The following is an 18,314-nucleotide window of genomic DNA, read 5'->3' as shown; positions in this document are numbered from 1 at the left end:
AGGGGTCTAACAGACTGAGCTATCACAGCCCCCTCACCTGAGGTTATGGACCAGGGGTCTAACAGACTGAGCTATCACAGCCCCCTCACCTGAGGTTATGGACCAGGGGTCTAACAGACTGAGCTATCACGGCCCCCTCACCTGAGGTTATGGACCAGGGGTCTAACAGACTGAGCTATCACGGCCCCCTCACCTGAGGTTATGGACCAGGGGTCTAACAGACTGAGCTATCACGGCCCCCTCACCTGAGGCTATGGACCAGGGGTCTAACAGACTGAGCTATCACAGCCCCCTCACCTGAGGTTATGGACCAGGGGTCTAACAGACTGAGCTATCACGGCCCCCTCACCTGAGGTTATGGACCAGGGGTCTAACAGACTGAGCTATCACGGCCCCCTCACCTGAGGCTATGGACCAGGGGTCTAACAGACTGAGCTATCACGGCCCCCTCACCTGAGGCTATGGACCAGGGGTCTAACAGACTGAGCTATCACGGCCCCCTCACCTGAGGCTATGGACCAGGGGTCTAACAGACTGAGCTATCACAGCCCCCTCACCTGAGGCTATGGACCAGGGGTCTAACAGACTGAGCTATCACGGCCCCCTCACCTGAGGCTATGGACCAGGGGTCTAACAGACTGAGCTATCACGGCCCCCTCACCTGAGGTTATGGACCAGGGGTTTAACAGACTGAGCTATCACAGCCCCCTCACCTGAGGCTATGGACCAGGGGTCTAACAGACTGAGCTATCACGGCCCCCTCACCTGAGGTTATGGACCAGGGGTCTAACAGACTGAGCTATCACAGCCCCCTCACCTGAGGTTATGGACCAGGGGTCTAACAGACTGAGCTATCACGGCCCCCTCACCTGAGGTTATGGACCAGGAGTCTAACAGACTGAGCTATCACGGCCCCCTCACCTGAGGTTATGGACCAGGGGTCTAACAGACTGAGTTATCACGGCCCCCTCACCTGAGGCTATGGACCAGGCGTCTAATAGACTGAGTTATCACGGCCCCCTCACCTGAGGTTATGGACCAGGGGTCTAACAGACTGAGCTATCACGGCCCCCTCACCTGAGGTTATGGACCAGGGGTCTAATAGACTGAGCTATCACGGCCCCCTCACTTGAAGTTATGGACCAGGCGTCTAATAGACTGAGCTATCACGGCCCCCTCACCTGAGGTTATGGACCAGGGGTCTAACAGACTGAGCTATCACGGCCCCCTCACCTGAGGTTATGGACTAGCGGTCTAACAGACTGAGCTATCACGGCCCCCTCACCTGAGGTTATGGACCTTGAGGGGTCTAACAGACTGAGCTACATGTATCACGGCCCCCTCACCTGAAGTTATGGACCAGGGGTCTAACAGACTGAGCTATCACGGCCCCCTCACCTGAGGCTATGGACCTTGAGGGGTCTAACAGACTGAGCTATCACGGCCCCCTCACCTGAGGTTATGGACCAGGGGTCTAACAGATTGAGCTATCACGGCCCCCTCTCCTGAGGCTATGGACCAGGGGTCTAACAGACTGAGCTATCACGGCCCCCTCACCTGAAGTTATGGACCAGGGGTTTAACAGACTGAGCTATCACGGCCCCCTCACCTGAGGTTATGGACCTTGAGGGGTCTAACAGACTATGAGCTATCACGGCCCCCTCACCTGAGGTTATGGACCAGGGGTCTAACAGACTGAGCTATCACAGCCCCCTCACCTGAGGTTATGGACCTTGAGGGGTCTTACAGACTGAGCTATCACGGCCCCCTCACCTGAAGTTATGGACCAGGGGTCTAACAGACTGAGCTATCACGGCCCCCTCACCTGAAGTTATGGACCAGGGGTCTAACAGACTGAGCTATCACGGCCCCCTCACCTGAAGTTATGGACTAGCGGTCTAACAGACTGAGCTATCAGTCGGCCTCCTCACCTGAGGTTATGGACTAGCGGTCTAACAGACTGAGCTATCACAGCCCCCTCACCTGAGGCTATGGACCAGGGGTCTAACAGACTGAGCTATCACGGCCCCCTCACCTGAGGCTATGGACCAGGGGTCTAACAGATTGAGCTATCACGGCCCCCTCTCCTGAGGTTATGGACTAGCGGTCTAACAGACTGAGCTATCACGGCCGCCTCACCTGAGGTTATGGACTAGCGGTCTAACAGACTGAGCTATCACGGCCCCCTCACCTGAAGTTATGGACTAGCGGTCTAACAGACTGAGCTATCACGGCCCCCTCACCTGAGGTTATGGACCTTGAGGGGTCTAACAGACTGAGCTACATGTATCACGGCCCCCTCACCTGAAGTTATGGACCAGGGGTCTAACAGACTGAGCTATCACGGCCCCCTCACCTGAGGTTATGGACCAGGGGTCTAACAGACTGAGCTATCATGGCCCCCTCACCTGAGGTTATGGACCAGGGGTCTAACAGACTGAGCTATCACGGCCCCCTCACCTGAGGTTATGGACCAGGGGTCTAACAGACTGAGCTATCACGGCCCCCTCACCTGAGGTTATGGACTAGTGGTCTAACAGACTGAGCTATCACGGCCCCCTCACCAGAGGCTATGGACCAGGGGTCTAACCGACTGAGCTATCACGGCCCCCTCACTTGAGTTTAAGTCGGTACTCTAACTGACTGAGATATTGATGCCTCCACAGTGACTTAACCAGAAAATTTAGATGACCTTATGACCTTTTTTCATTGACTTAAATTTAATCTGTTCATATGTTAACTTATATTTTATGCTGACGATACAAAATTGTAACAGCCACATTGGGCCCAAACACAATTTTAATTTCTCTGTTTTCATCCAGTATTAAGGTATGCTAGATGAACAAACACATCCTTGTCAGTTTTAATTGAGTGACTAGTTCATTGACCTGCACCTATAAAGCTTTAAATTTGACTTAAAACAGTTCACAAACTGGCCATGTATTCTACAATATTACATTTATGAAGTTATCAAGATACATTAAATTCTCATTCATCAGAGACATTTTTTTCAGCAAGTGACGGTATTGATGAGAAGATATTCCCATGGCTCCAATAGCTATGATTGACAGTGCATGAAATGTTGACGAACAGGTTTCCTTCAAAGTGCATAACCGACAAAGGATTTAAGAAGGTAGCCGGGTACGGATCCGTAAAAGTGTCTCTTATAATTATTTAAAGTAAGTGCACCCTGTTACCGTCAAATATATATATATATGGAACCAAGGCCATCCCTTGGTATGGTTCAAAAGAGTTGGAGAAATGAAAAGTTAAGATTTCAATGATTGAAGCCATGGAATTTTTCTGTTACTAAAAGAAGAGTCAATACGTCAACCTTGTAAGGTGTAATGCGTTATATACAAGAACAATTTAACATTGAAAACCCCTGATTTTTTCGTTCTGTGATCTCCTTGAAGAAATAGATCGGTTCTGAATGTGTCCAGAGTTACTTCTAACTTTGAACTTACATGCCTATATATTACACCATACAAGACAAGACATATTTTTTATTTCCCCAACTTCCCTTCTTCACAATTTGTTTTTAAATAGAAGGCGAAAACAGCTGTATGATGATGTACTGTACTTGTCGTAATTAGCGCCCCTCCCCCTAGCTTCCCTCCCATTTCCTGTGGAAAAATTGAAATCATAAGCCGCCTCCCTCCTATTCATGAAACAACTTAAAAATAAGTCACATTACTTACATTTCTGAAGACTAAGTTTGGTGATCAAATTAAGCCAGACTCCAAGTAAATCTTAAATATTTGGTCACAATGCATCAAGCTTTACTGACTTTTTTTTTTATAAAATCCTTTTTCTTTTTTTCTTTAACTCTTTCCGTACTCACGACGACTACAGACGTCACAAAAATGTGCTCTTGTATCCTTCATGACGACTACACACGTCGCAATTAACATGCCTTCCATCCTTTGAGACGACTCAAATCGTCGTAAAACAAGATGTTGATATTACTTGCTGGTTTAGCATAGTCATACGAAGGAATTGACACGGAAATGATGTTTTTAAGAAATAAAAAGCAATGTAAATATTGTATTGATGGTATATTTTACGTACCAGAAGCATAATTCATTCGTTAAGATTGTCTATTTCAAAGAATTCCGCCGGTTCATGCCGAGCTGTTTACATAGCTACAAAATGGCGGCCTCAAATTTACTTTCGTTTTCTGCGAGATTGTTGAGGTGTTAAACACAATAAAACAATTAAAAACGATAATATATATATAATTGAGTAACGTTTATCATCAAAATAAGTAAGAAATACGTAAAATATTTTTACACACCGAAAAAACGATGTTTTGGCTGCGTGATTTCTTGCACATGTGTGACACATGTGCCGATTAACATGTCATTTCCCGCGATTCTGCCTGGTGATTTCGCCGTATTTTAAAGGAAAAATTGGGTAAAAGAGTTTCCGTACTCAGTACTTGTTCCATATGATAAACTTCATTTAATATTAAGCATTATACAACAGTAAAAGATCAGTAAAAGATCGTTTTATCGACGTCTGATGTGATAGCCATATGCTCCAATACACAAAGGACCTACCCAGCATTCACTTCCGGTAGCGACCGCGAAATTTGAATGAGTACGTAAAGAGTTAACATAAATAGTTACATATAAATCAGCGCCCAATAGCTGTGACTTTTTAAGCACCCTTGGCACTAATTACGACAAATACGGTATTAACACTGTAATTAAGTTCTTTATTCTTCCTTTATCATAATTTTCTATTTTACATACCATACCTCATCTAATAAGCGCACTCTGTACTTACAAAGACACAAAAGAGGTGCGCTAATAATAAAACAATTTACAGAGAAAAATTTCCATGTGAAATCCGAGTGGATTTTTTTTTTTTTAATTTCAATATCTTTATGAATCGAAGTGAAAACAAGTTAATATACAGCATTTATTAACAGACAAGTCTTTCAATTAGCACAACCATCCTTTTTCTTGTGTGGAATATAGGGGCAGGTGCATTATGTCTATCAGGTCAAATACGGCATTTATATACATATATTTGTTATTGTGATTCAAAGATTTGATAATTAGCACCGAGGTTTGGGAACTCTACCCACATTGTACATTATCACAGTATTACTGTAACAATTATATACTCTCTAAACTGAGTTCCCCAGATATCGCATATAGCCTTAATAGAAGAAGAATTAAATGTACAAGATTTAATAATTAGCATATGGGAACTCTATCCCATATTAGTTAGTAAATTATCAGTTTTCTGTAACAATTATATACTCTCTAAACTGAGTTCCCAGATATCGCATATAGCCTTAATAGAAGCAGAGTTAAATGTACAAGATTTAATAATTATCATATGGGAACTCTATCCCATATTAGTTAGTAAATTATCAGTTTTCTGTAACAATTATATACTCTCTAAACTGAGCTCCCAGATGTCACATATAGCCTTAATAGAATCATCTGTATAATGATATTAAAGTTTTTCTTCGTGTATTAAGACCATTTTGATTTGATCAGTTTTGGAAGAGTTATTGCTTTTTATTTCATTTAGATTTAACTTTCTCTAGGAATCTTCTCTCGAAGATCTCGACCGATGATCGATACCATCATTCCAGGCAGCCCTTTATTCCGTAATTGATAATCGCTGATAATTTTAAAAGTTACTGCCCTTGTTTTGTGTTTTGTTTACTCTTGTCTACATGATATTGATCCTGACTCAGATTTAATTATGAAATTTCTTTGATACTTCATGCAGGCGAGATTTTAAACCATCATGACTAGTAGTTGTTCTATATTTTGTTTGATTCTATTGTAATTTTGGCGCCACTTTTCTGATGTGACCTGTACACGACTTCCTGAGACATATACCACTACAACTCTTGAAGCAAATCCTTAACACCGACTTCCCATAAAGATGTACTTTGGAAATAAATCCCTCCTTCTGAAGGTCAAAGGTCATATATAGCTCACAGTGACCTATAATTCTTCATGGACACAACTTTCCAATATGTACCCACACAAATCCTGGTTAAAGAAATATATTGAACACCTGGGAACCAGAACACCTGGGAACCAGAACACCTGGGACCCATTTCTTTCTATCTGTTTCATTTTAAAATCATTTTTCTTTTAAAGAAAGATTAGAAAAAGCCAATCTGTACCTCAAAAAACGTGGAAAACACTCGCGTATATACATAAAACACTCGTGTATATACATAAAACACTCGTGTATATACATAAAACACTCGTGTATTAACATAAAACACTCGTGTATATACATAAAACACTCGTGTATATACATAAAACACTCGTGTATATACATAAAACGCTCGTGTATATACATAAAACACTCGTGTATATACATAAAACACTCGTGTATATACATAAAACACTCGTGTATTAACATAAAACACTCGTGTATATACATAAAACACTCCTGTATATACATAAAACACTCGTGTATATACATAAAACACTCGTGTATATACATAAAACACTCGTGTATATACATAAAACACTCGTGTATTAACATAAAACACTCGTGTATATACATAAAACACTCCTGTATATACATAAATCTTACATATTCATAAGATGTTTCACTTGAAAGCATTATTGACAATTTTAATTTTAATTTTAATATGGTCTGTTCAATAAAGTTTCATCTTTTTCTGATAAATTGCCTGACATGTTTGCTATCAGACTGGTAGGTATCAAATGAGGGATTTTGATATGTTTATTTATGAGCATGCACTGGTAAACATTTAATAAATATATATATGTACCTTCGCTGTAATTGATTCAGGTTAATACCAAAAAATCAAATTTCTTCAGAAAAAAAGAAAAAAAAGAAGAAAGCATACTGAGTCTGTCAGTATAGGTAAAGTATTATACATGTTCCCTACCAGTCCCCATCAACTATTACACTGTAATGATTTTTAAAGAAACTTGATTTTCTAAAATAAGGAATGGTGACCTCACTAGCGGATCTAAGGGGAGGGGGGGATCCTGGGGGTCGCCTACGGCGCTTGCATTCTCACTAAATTACTGCCCTGGACCCGCTGGGGGCCTTGGCGGTGGCCCCCAGACCCCTCGCCTAAAAAAATTTGGCTTGCGCCTATGGCGCTCACTAAATTACTGGACACCCTTTTCAAAAATCCTAGATCCGCGCCATATTCCGGATGATTGCAAATTTGCTATATTCATTTTCTGCAGGACTCCCCTGGCTTCGCCCCCCTGGAACCCCTTACCAAGGTGCTTCCCTGGACCAGATGGGCGGCCCCCAGACCCCTCGCTAAAAAAATTCTTCTCGCGCCTATGGCAGTTCGCATTATCACTAAATTACTAGACTCCCCCCCCCCCCCCTTTCGAAAATCCTGGATCTGCGCCTAGACCTTGACCTCGACCCAGTAACCCTGAGACTAGAACTTGTGTGGGATATTACAGTTCTTTGTAAATGTGAGAAGTTTGATAACAACCTCTAAAGGAAAGAAGCTACCAGGATGTCGACAAATGATTTTCTAAAAATAGTACCGGTGCATGACTTTGACCTTGACCTTGACCCAACAACCTTGAAATTTAAACTTGTCAAAGATATGATGGTCCGTATATGGTAATTGTGTGAAGTATGCTAAAAATCCCTCCAGGAATGAAGCCTCTAGAGTCAACTGACAAACTTCAGTGTTTAATCTTCATATGTAGGTACATAAGTCACATGTACATATACCTACAAGCCAGGCAGAGAGGAAAACCTACCCCCTCTAACCCCCAACCCCACCTTTGAACCTCACCCTTGACCTCCATCCCCTCCCCCTATCACCCCTGCCGGTTTCTAAGCAAAATACATGTATGACATAGCTGGAAGGTCGCTAGATTTTATATACTTCGGTATAAAGGTTAAAATTCCAGTAACCAGTAGTGCATTCAATCGCTCTGTGCATCTTCTTAATTCCACACGACGTACAAACACATGAAAATCGGTCGAGATTAGGATAAGATCTATATATAACCTTGTGAATGATCAAATTCACCATGGAGGTAGAAAAATAAGATACCCTGAATATTATCCCGCTTTCAAAGCACCGATTGAATTTAACACCTCAGCGATTTAAGAAGCCATAATCGGTACATAAGTACCGGATACATATAGATAAAAAAAAAAATTTCTTTAAAGAGAGATGCATTTTCTACCAAAACATGAACTAGAAGGCGTTAAAGTATATCTTGACCTCATAATTGTTGCATTGGAACATAAAATAAATTGATAATGTAATTTTTTTGTACTTTTAAAAAGATTTATGACATTGAAATAGTCACGCCATAATATCATTGCATTAAGTAATTTCTGAAACTTTAATATTTTTGTTTGAAAATTCTTGTTTTTTTTAATTTACTGCTCCATATAGCTTTAGAACAAGTTAAATTCCTGCAGTTATTTCATTTTCAATGGGATCTTAGCAAAGCCTGATGTTCTTTGTGTAAGCCTTGAGGCTTAATAGCAAACATCAAAACGAAATAACTATTGTATTTATGGGTACCATAAAATTAACGCTTTCCGTGTAAAGTACAAAAAATTAGTTTTCATATAAATAAATTCTGTTATCTTTGTAACTACATCTGAAGGCTTCATGGCGAGATAAATTGAACTTCCTTATTAAATGTGTCTCGTCGAGACCAGAAAATGCATCTAACAGGCTCAGAATTAACGATTATATCCAAACTAAAAATGCTATTTAGTGGAAAGGAATATTACATTTTGCCTTTGACTGTGGTCCGATAGATTTATGACTAACATCAAGCTGGTTTCATAATTGTAAAAGTACATGCAAGCATCTAGGACAAATCTTAGAGGGAGGGGATTTATGATGGAACAGATAAAAATTCAGCCAGCGTAAATGTAAGGAGAATGTGTTGCCTTGAAAAAATGTAGACAATTATACTCCTTTGACATATCCTCAATTCATCCATATCTTCTGTCACTATGTAATTTAAATGTATGGGCCAACTTGAGCTATTAGCTGGTTAAAAAACACTAATAACAAGGTATACAGATAGTGTGTTCTTGACCTACATCCCACCAGCCCTTGACATCCCAAGTATTAGCATACTTGGCAGGCTGCCAGGCTCAGCAAGGTTACCACTGTAGGGGACTGTGGCCATATTGTTTGATAAGAGGAGCTCGATGCACCTGGGAATGGGTTTCAGCAGATATTATGGAATAATTTTGATTGACAATAAATACAGGGTGGTTTGACAGGGAAGAAATGGAGTGGCTTGACGGAAGAGATGGAGTGGTTTGACAGGGAAGAAATGGAGTGGTTTGACAGGGAAGAAATGGAGTGGTTTGACAGGGAAGAAATGGAGTGGTTTGACAGGGAAGAAATGGAGTGGTTTGACAGGGAAGAAATGGAGTGGTTTGACAGGGAAGAGATGGAGTGGTTTGACAGGGAAGAGATGGAGTACGTGGCTTGACAGGGAAGAGATGGAGTTGTTTGACAGGGAAGAAATGGAGTGGTTTGACAGGGAAGAGATGGAGTGGTTTGACAGGGAAGAGATGGAATGGTTTGACAGGGAAGAGATGGAGTGGTTTGACAGGGAAGAGATGGAGTACGTGGCTTGACAGGGAAGAAATGGAGTGGTTTGACAGGGAAGAAATGGAGTGGCTTGACAGGGAAGAGATGGAGTGGCTTGACAGGGAAGAGATGGAGTGGTTTGATAGGGAAGAGATGGAGTGGTTTGACAGGGAAGAAATGGAGTGGTTTGACAGGGAAGAGATGGAGTGGTTTGATAGGGAAGAGATGGAGTGGTTTGACAGGGAAGAGAATGTGGACTAGTTTGACAGAGTAGAGATTGACTTGTTTGAAAAGACAGTGTTGGAGTAGTTTGACAGGGCAGTCACTCAGATGGGCTGATTTGATCGGGCAGCAATTGAGTGGTTTGACAGGACAGCCACTCAGATGGGATGGTTTGACAGGACAGCCACTCAGATTGGATGGTTTGACAGGCAGAAATTGAGTGGTTTGACAGGGCAGAAATTGAGTGGTTTGACAGGGCAGAAATTGAGTGGTTTGACAGAGCACTCACTCAGATTGGATGGTTTAACAGGGCAGAAATTGAGTGGTTTGACAGGGCAGAAATTGAGTGGTTTAACGACAGAAGTTGAGTGGTTTAACAGGGCAGAAATTGGGTGGTTTAACATAGCACTCACTCAGATGGGATGGTTTAACAGGGCAGAGATTGAGTGGTTTAACAGGGCAGAAATTGAGTGGTTTAACAGGGCAGAAATTGAGTGGTTTGACAGGGCAGCAATTGAGTGGTTTGACAGGGAAGCAATTGAGTGGTTTGAAGGGGCACAAATTGAGTGGTTTGACAGCAGAAATTGATCGGTTTAACAAGGCAGAAATTAAGTGGTTTGACAGCGAAGCAATTGAGTGGTTTGACAGCAGAAATTGAGTGGCTTGACAGGGAAGCAATTGAGTGGTTTGACAGCAGAAATTGAGTGGTCTGACAGGGCAGAAATTGAGTGGTTTGACAGGGCAGAAATTGAGTGGTTTGACAGCAGAAATTGAGTGGTTTGACAGGGCAGAAATTGAGTGGTTTGACAAGGCAGTCACTCAGATGGGATGGTTTGACAGGGCAGAAATGGAGTGGTTTGACAGGAATGAGGCAGGACAGAGAAAGAGTGGTGTATGACAGGGAAAATGGAGTGGTTTAACAGGTCTGAGATGGAGTGGTTTGATAGCTAGGGTAGAGATGAGACAGGGCAGAGATGGAGTGGCTAAATTGGGCCGAAATGGAGTCATTTGACAGTGCAGAAATGTAGTTTCAATGGGGCAAGATCAGTTAAGGTAGAAATTGATTGGTTTGGACTGGACAAAGAGAGAGGACACTGGTGTACTTTTCATAAATGGAATCCCAAGAAAAAAAGGTCTAAATATGAAATGTAAGCCGTTAAATTGCTGAATTTCAACCCTGCTATCATAGCATCGACTGTTTTGGAAAGTAGTACCAAAAAAGGTATTTGCTATCCCTCAAAACCCAATTTTCCAATTTCCCAATTTTCAGCTTATTTGGACAATACATATATCTCAATTTTGGCTAATCAGAAGCCTCCATTATCTTCCCATAGTTAAGGTTCTAGAAACAAATTATGCCTCAAATTATAGCATGAATAAATCACACCACTTGACCAAGTTTGTTTCACTCTGGCTTATTAAGACCTAGACCTCTAACCCCATGACCCCTTAAGTTTGTCGGAAGTGTGGTTTACATGCCTTAATACCTATACAATACTCCAGTCTACATATGTATATACTAACTGTTAACACTATTCAGATGTCAGGTTCTGATGATGACATGCTTTAATAGTGTCAAGACTAGTCAACATTTGGATTAAACGAAACCAAGCTAGACCTGGTTATGGTAATCTTTTACTTCTGATTTTTTAACCTTACGCTCAGACTCCAGTATTTCTTGTAGAATATACTGGTCATCACAGAAACTACTTTCACTGAAGTTGTATCTTCCACTTCCTGTGTTTTGAATATTGTTAGATGTTACCATAAGTACTATTTCACTTAATGACATCAAGGGCCGTAACATGCCAAGGGCCATAACTCCGGTAAACATTGATGGAACTTGATGCCATTCAGGGAGTTCCAAGAACATGTTATGAATAACACATGTGTAAAGTTTTGTTGAAATCCATTTATAATCCTGGAAGGACAGACATGCTGATTCCAGTATACCCTAACTCCTCCCAAACTTCATCCCGAAGCGGGAATCTAAAATCTTTAGCACTTATTCAACGAATTTGTATTCAATTACATTCGAAACGGCTAGAGACCTTATTCAACAAATTTGTATTCAATTACAGTCAAAACGGCTAGAGAACTTCTCAACAAATTTGAATTAAATTAGTCAGAGCAGTAAATGACCTTTTCAATTAACAAATCTGTATAAGTCAAAGTAACAAACTATTAGACCTCATAATCAACAAAATTGTATTGAATTTGTCGGTCAAGCTATTATATAAAGAGACAAATGACTGTATTGACAGACGTGTAATTTGGTTTGGTTTGTTTTTGTTTAACGTCATATTAACAGCCAGGGTCATTTAAGGACATGCCAGGTTTTGGAGGTGGAGGAAAGCCGAAGTACCCGGAGAAAAACCACCGGTCTACGGTCAGCACCTGGCAACTGCCCCACGCAGGTTTCGAACTCGCAACCCAGAGGTGGAGGGCTAGTGATAAAGTGTCGGTACACCTTAACCACTCGGCCACCGCGTGACAGATGTGTAAGAGAGAACCAGCCTTTTTCCCAGTTCACAGTACACCTATCCTCTTTTCCAGGAAAAAGATGATTGCATTCCCCTAACAGGTTGAGGACTAAGGAGTGGTCCACTTATTTCCATTTCAAAATACTTCATTAAATCAAAATAGGGGAATTTGACAAACGGCCATTAATCCCTTAAGTGGTTCACTAATGGTTTACATATACAAGGCCATCCATAGGTTTCAATACACAGATGATATTTTGTAATTCAGTGAATATGATTATAATATTGTGTATTACAATCTTTGTCTGATAGCTTCTAATGTTTTGATAAATAGTCAATACTGTTATTGATGATCTACAAATCCTCAAAATACAACATTTTCGTAATAAGGTATCTTTTTGAATATTTGGTAAACTGAGACAATATTTTCACAGAATGACAAAATTTTTAAAGGATAATTTCATTAAGTGTTATGTTATGGTACATTTAAAAAAAATTTTTTTATTTATTTTTAAAATATCTTGGGAAATCGCTCCCTCACTGGTCCCTCCCTGAAACTTCATCGAGATGGGTAATATTATTTTCATGAAAATTTGCCAATGTCATTAACCAATTAATTGTTTCTGATTAATCACTTAATTACAATATTTCAAAAAGTCAAAAGACTGTGTATTCAGTTTAATAGATGGCAGTGTATGTGTATAGCATGACAAAATATTTCATTAATTTTCTGAGTGTCTGTTTGAAACTGATGGCTTGAAAAAATATACAGTAATCATTTATTCTATTTCATAGATGTAAGAGATTAAATGCTGTGTACTAATGTCTTGATTCCATCACGAAATTAAACCACCTTTGGTTTTTCAAAAAATACGAGAGATATTCATATGCTTGACATCTGTTTAATACGTAGTTATGGACCTGTATTGAGAATGTCAATGAAGATGACTTTCTATTTGTGTTCAGTTGACACTTTACAATCATGCCAGTAGTAAATTGATCCTCAGATAATCAAAGGGAAGTAACTCTTACAAAATGTCAGGCATCCTGATGAAACACATAGTCATACAAGAGTTGTCTGTGCATGGCCATTAAAAGTTGAGGTAGAAATCTTCTCATTTACACAATCTGTAACAAACTTTTTAAATTTTCTTTTTTAAAGTTGTTATGTAGTTGATATTACCTTAAATGACAATACCTGTCAACAGGACATTAAACAATACAAATCTTAGTCAAACTACTACTTAAGAAATATAAATTATTTTCCTTCTGGGATTAAATCCCCGGATATCTTGGCCTAAAACAGCTAATGAGTTTCCCCACTGACGTAAAACAATAAAATTGACTGTTTGTTTGATTGGTGGGTTTATCGCCACATGAACAGTCAGGGTAATTTTGAGGCAAAAATTCCTTGTAGTAGCTGGTGGCTACCCCACTGAAAAAAATATGGGATACCCGTCACATACCATCTAGAGTGATAAGGGTAAAGTGTCTTGCCCGAGGACATAACTACAACAACAGAGATCGGCACATTTCTCAGCTTTCACAGAATTTTAAAATTAACTGACACAGGTATATAGGGACAATTGACTGTTTTAATATTTCTCTGTAACATTTCTAGCTATTCCAGGGCACCCAGTTGATAATTTTGTTAACAATGATACATTGGTTAATATCGAGAGATCTTCTGTTGTCGTTCATATTGCATAAACCAAAAACATAATACTCATTAGCCTGAAACAAGCTCGTTCCGGCCACCTGACGGGGACATGAATAATTTGAAATTCAAATTTGAAAAAATATGTTAAATATTGAAATTATAGCAATTCATCAATAAAGAAAAAACTCTTGTTGTTGCATAAAGCAACTGAACATATAATAGATTTTTTCCATTTTAGATCTGATAAAAATTATAGGGATTGAAAAGATAGTAAAAAAAGTCAGTATTGGACCGAAAAGGGATATGCAGACATTTTCACGGTTTATTCAAATTGTACTTTAGTTCACAGTCTAATATATCCACCAACAAATTATCAATCGTTCAGTAACGCTAGTTCAACTAGAACACTGACACGTCAGAAAGGGCCCCGCTATGTGTCTGACCCTTCAGGGTAAATGTAATAATTATTGTCAGTATTTTTCCTGCCTATATAACTGGGTGCGCCAAACGACCCCATTCTCAATGCGTTTTAGCCTGATTTTTTCGCAAAATCAACTAGAAAATTCCAAATAACATTTGTATGACGACTTTTCACAATCAATGAAAAAATTCCCAGTTTCGTTTTTAGGAATACACTGTGCACTGTAAAATTGGTTAGCATAGAAAATTCAATGTGTGTATTTGGGTGTAATTTACAGTTTGCGCTCAAATTTTCCCAATTTGGCTTATTGAAGTTTTCCCAAAATACCCAGGAAAAGCACTGATTGTAATATATTGACATGAAACTATTAGATATATGTTTTTGATTAACCTTTGCTATTGTTTCATTAATGTTAGCATTAATAGGGCCACTGACAATACTGCTTATTAGTATTGTATGGAAAAGCTAGCTAAAAGAATTCTACAAGCATTACACTTTTCAAATTTGTTTCAAATCTAATATCAAGGAGCACACAAACTGATATAAACTCAATGCAGTTATTCTAATAAGGTAAACTTGAGAGGGTTTTCTGAAAAACAAAACATACCAAATGTGAAGAAAAGGGGAGAAAAAAAGGATTTTTTAAAATATTTTAATAATGTCCTTTTTTTGTCATTTGAGGTATAAGAAATCCAAACCAGTACTTTTTTCACCTTTTTTTGTTTTAAAACTTTTTATATTTAGACCCAATCAACTTCAAAATTTGGTCGCTTGACACCAACTTACCTTCATAATGTCATAACAAAATCTTTAATACCATTTAAAAAATGTCAATCCGACCTTAACATATGACCCATTGACTTTGAACTTTGGTCAGTTGATATCTTGTTTGATTGTGACCAACTTTGCATAAGTCATAAATTATGCTAATGGAAGACTGTAATAGTATTGTATATGTATGTGTGTATTGTGGTTTTATGTCAATATGTAAAATGTTACATCATCGAAAATCGGCTTCCCTCAATACCTGTATGTACCAATTTTCGCCGCAATCAAATAATATCAAAATTTCTACCAATCAGAAGCCTCTGTTTCATTCCCATGACAACACAGGTTTTGGAAAGGTGAACCACTGTTCCCTCAAAACCCCTATATACCTGTGATTACCAATGCAATTCTCTCACCAAAATCGAACAATAACTAAATTTTGACCGATCAGAAACCTCCATTTGTTACCATGGCAACAGACGGTTTCGTAAGTGGTACCATTGTGTTTGGCTTCCCTAAATACCACTATGTACCAATTTTCACCGAAATCGAACAATATCGAAATTTCAACCAATCAGAAACCTCCATTTGTTACCATGGCAACAGACGATTTTGTAAGTGGTACCATTGTGTTTGGCTTCCCTAAATACCACTATGTACCAATTTTCACCGAAATCCTCCAACTCTTGTCAATAATTTGGCGCAAAAGAAAAAAACGGACAGACGGACAGACAGACGGACAGACGGACAACCTGATTACTATAGGGCACCGCATCTTTGATGCGGGGCCCTAATAAACAATTCTGCAATCTGCTATAACTAATGTTTCAAATTTATATAAAAGCATATCAAAAACAAGATCATTCATTGATAAGAAAATGTCAAAATTGTTTTGACTGCTAAAATCCAAAAGGGTCGATTACCTGGCATTTTGAAGCCGACCCAGGATGACCTTGACCGTTGACCTTTGAACTTGTGACCTTGAACTATGAGTTTGATCATTCTGTCAGTTAACTCTTGGTTTATTTCTTGACAACTTTGCATAATCGAATAGTGAACAGTTAAAAACAACAAAGATCCAGTATTTTCATGTTAATGTTAAAATCCAATATGGCCGCCTAACAGCCATTTTGAATCCGATTTGCATGAAATACTACACATCTGATCTAGGATGCATGAGGAATCATCAGTTCCAATTTGATACAAATCTTTCATCTCCTTCAATCATTTTTGTGCAGAAGAAAAAAAACGGACAGACGGACGGACGGCCAGACAGACGGACGGACGGACGGACAGAAGGACAACCTGATTACTATAGGGCACCCGCATCTCTCGATGCGGGGCCCTAATTATCAGCAGCTATTGATTAACAAAAATGTCTATTAAAGTTGTATTTCTTTTTACAAATTTTTTAGTCTGATCGTTTGCTAATTTACAATGACCTTATTGTGCCAGATCAGTCTCATATCAGCATTAATGCGTTGACTCGATCGCTCAAATCTTTCTCTGAAGAAACCATCAATCGATATTAACTTGCGTAAGCGGAACTTACAGAATGACAAGACTGTCAAAAGATTGATGATTTGTGGTTGAACAACATCACGATATCCAAGGAAATTTTTAAAATCGAGGACCACATTCACCGTGCGATCTCAAATATTTCTCACTCTATAAAATTTGGTAAACAGTATGAAAACAATTAATTATTAAGTGTTTCACCATTTTACAAACAAGGGCCCAATGGGCCCGAATCGCTCACCTGCAATGCAGTGATCTTTTCATATATGGATCCTGCAGTTATTTGAAAGCATGCTACAGGACCAATATAATGTCTCTCTGCACTTTGGCTATTCACTAGAAGTCACTTAAAGATTTAAGCATACTTGATCGATGTGACCTTGAATGTGAGTCAGGATCATTCATTTGAACAAACTTGGTAGCCCTTCACCCCAGCATGCTACAGACCCAATATCAACTCCCTAGGACTCTTGGTTATTGAGCAGAAGTAGTTTAAAGATTTTAGCCTTTTTTACTTCCTGTGACCTTGAATGAAGGTCAAGGTCATTCATTTGAACAAACTTGAGAGCCCTTCACCCCAGCATGCTACAGGCCAAATAGTAGGTCTCTGGGACTCTTGGTTATTGAGAAGAAGTCGTTTAAAGATTTGAGCCTTTTTGACTCCTGTAACCTTGAATGAAGGTCAAGGTCATTCATTTGAACAAACTTGGTAGCCCTTCACCCCAACATGCTACAGACCTAATATCAACTCCCTGGGACGCTTGGTTATTGAGAGGAAGTCATTTAAAGATTATAACCTTTTTGACTCCTGACCTTGAATGAAGGTCAAGGTCATTCATTTGAACAAACTTGGTAGCCCTTCACCCCAGGATGCTACAGACCTAATATCAACTCCCTGGGACTCTTGGTTATTGAGAGGAAGTCATTTAAAGATTTTAACCTTTTTGACTCCTGACCTTGAATGAAGGTCAAGGTCATTCATTTGAACAAACTTGGTAGCCCTTCACCCCAGCATGCTACAGGCCCAATATTAGGTCTCTGGGCCGTTTGGTTATTGAGAAGTTGCTTGAATGGAAAAGTTGACGCCGGACAGACAGACGGCCGGCCAGAAAGACGGACGACGGACGGACGCCGCGACACGAAATAAGCTTACTTGCCCTTCTGGCCATTCATTTCCTCTAAATTTCATAATGGGTAGTATTCCCCAAATCCTAGATTAACCCCTGCGATAGTAGGTATGGACCATGTATATTTATACTGATATTTTCGAAAAATTTGGTAATGACAAATCTTACAATAAAAGTAAATTAATTATAGCTGATTTTTGGTACATTGTACAAAGTACAAAACATATCAGAATATATTGTAAAAAGGAGAAACAATGAGTAATTTCTTTTATCCTTTTATAAAAAAATCTTCGTCAGCTCATGTTTAGTTGACAATGAAAAGAGAGCCAGTTGCTCAAAGGGAGACAACTCAAAATATTTGACATTGTACATCATATACCTTTTTTTTTACAGAGTTGTGTCCCTTTTAACCCTTGTTCGAGTTTTAAAGGCTATGCTAAAGTGTGTTAGCTCAGTTGTGAAAATCCTTAATAACTTTTTTTTTCATTTTCTGAGACTTTTGTCAGTCGTACCCAGAGATATTAGCTTTAGTGTTTCTTTAGTT

General features: G+C 39.4%; 1 protein-coding gene across 3 annotated transcripts in view; it reads right to left on the bottom strand.

The window, feature by feature from the left end:
- LOC117345035 overlaps positions 1-18,314 on the bottom strand; it is a 76,523-nt gene that overhangs the window by 51,602 nt on the left and 6,607 nt on the right. The window contains exon 2 of one of the 3 annotated variants that reach the window (XM_033907965.1): positions 6,785-6,789. The exons of the other annotated variants lie outside the window; for them this stretch is intronic. Coding sequence (XP_033763856.1) covers positions 6,785-6,789 — 5 coding nt within the window. The remainder of the gene's footprint in view (positions 1-6,784; positions 6,790-18,314) is intronic. 3 annotated transcript variants of the gene reach the window in all.

The sequence above is a fragment of the Pecten maximus genome, chromosome 16 (assembly GCF_902652985.1).
Source record: "Pecten maximus chromosome 16, xPecMax1.1, whole genome shotgun sequence".
Lineage (NCBI taxonomy): Eukaryota > Metazoa > Mollusca > Bivalvia > Pectinida > Pectinidae > Pecten > Pecten maximus.
This window is presented reverse-complemented; position numbering and strand designations above follow the sequence as displayed.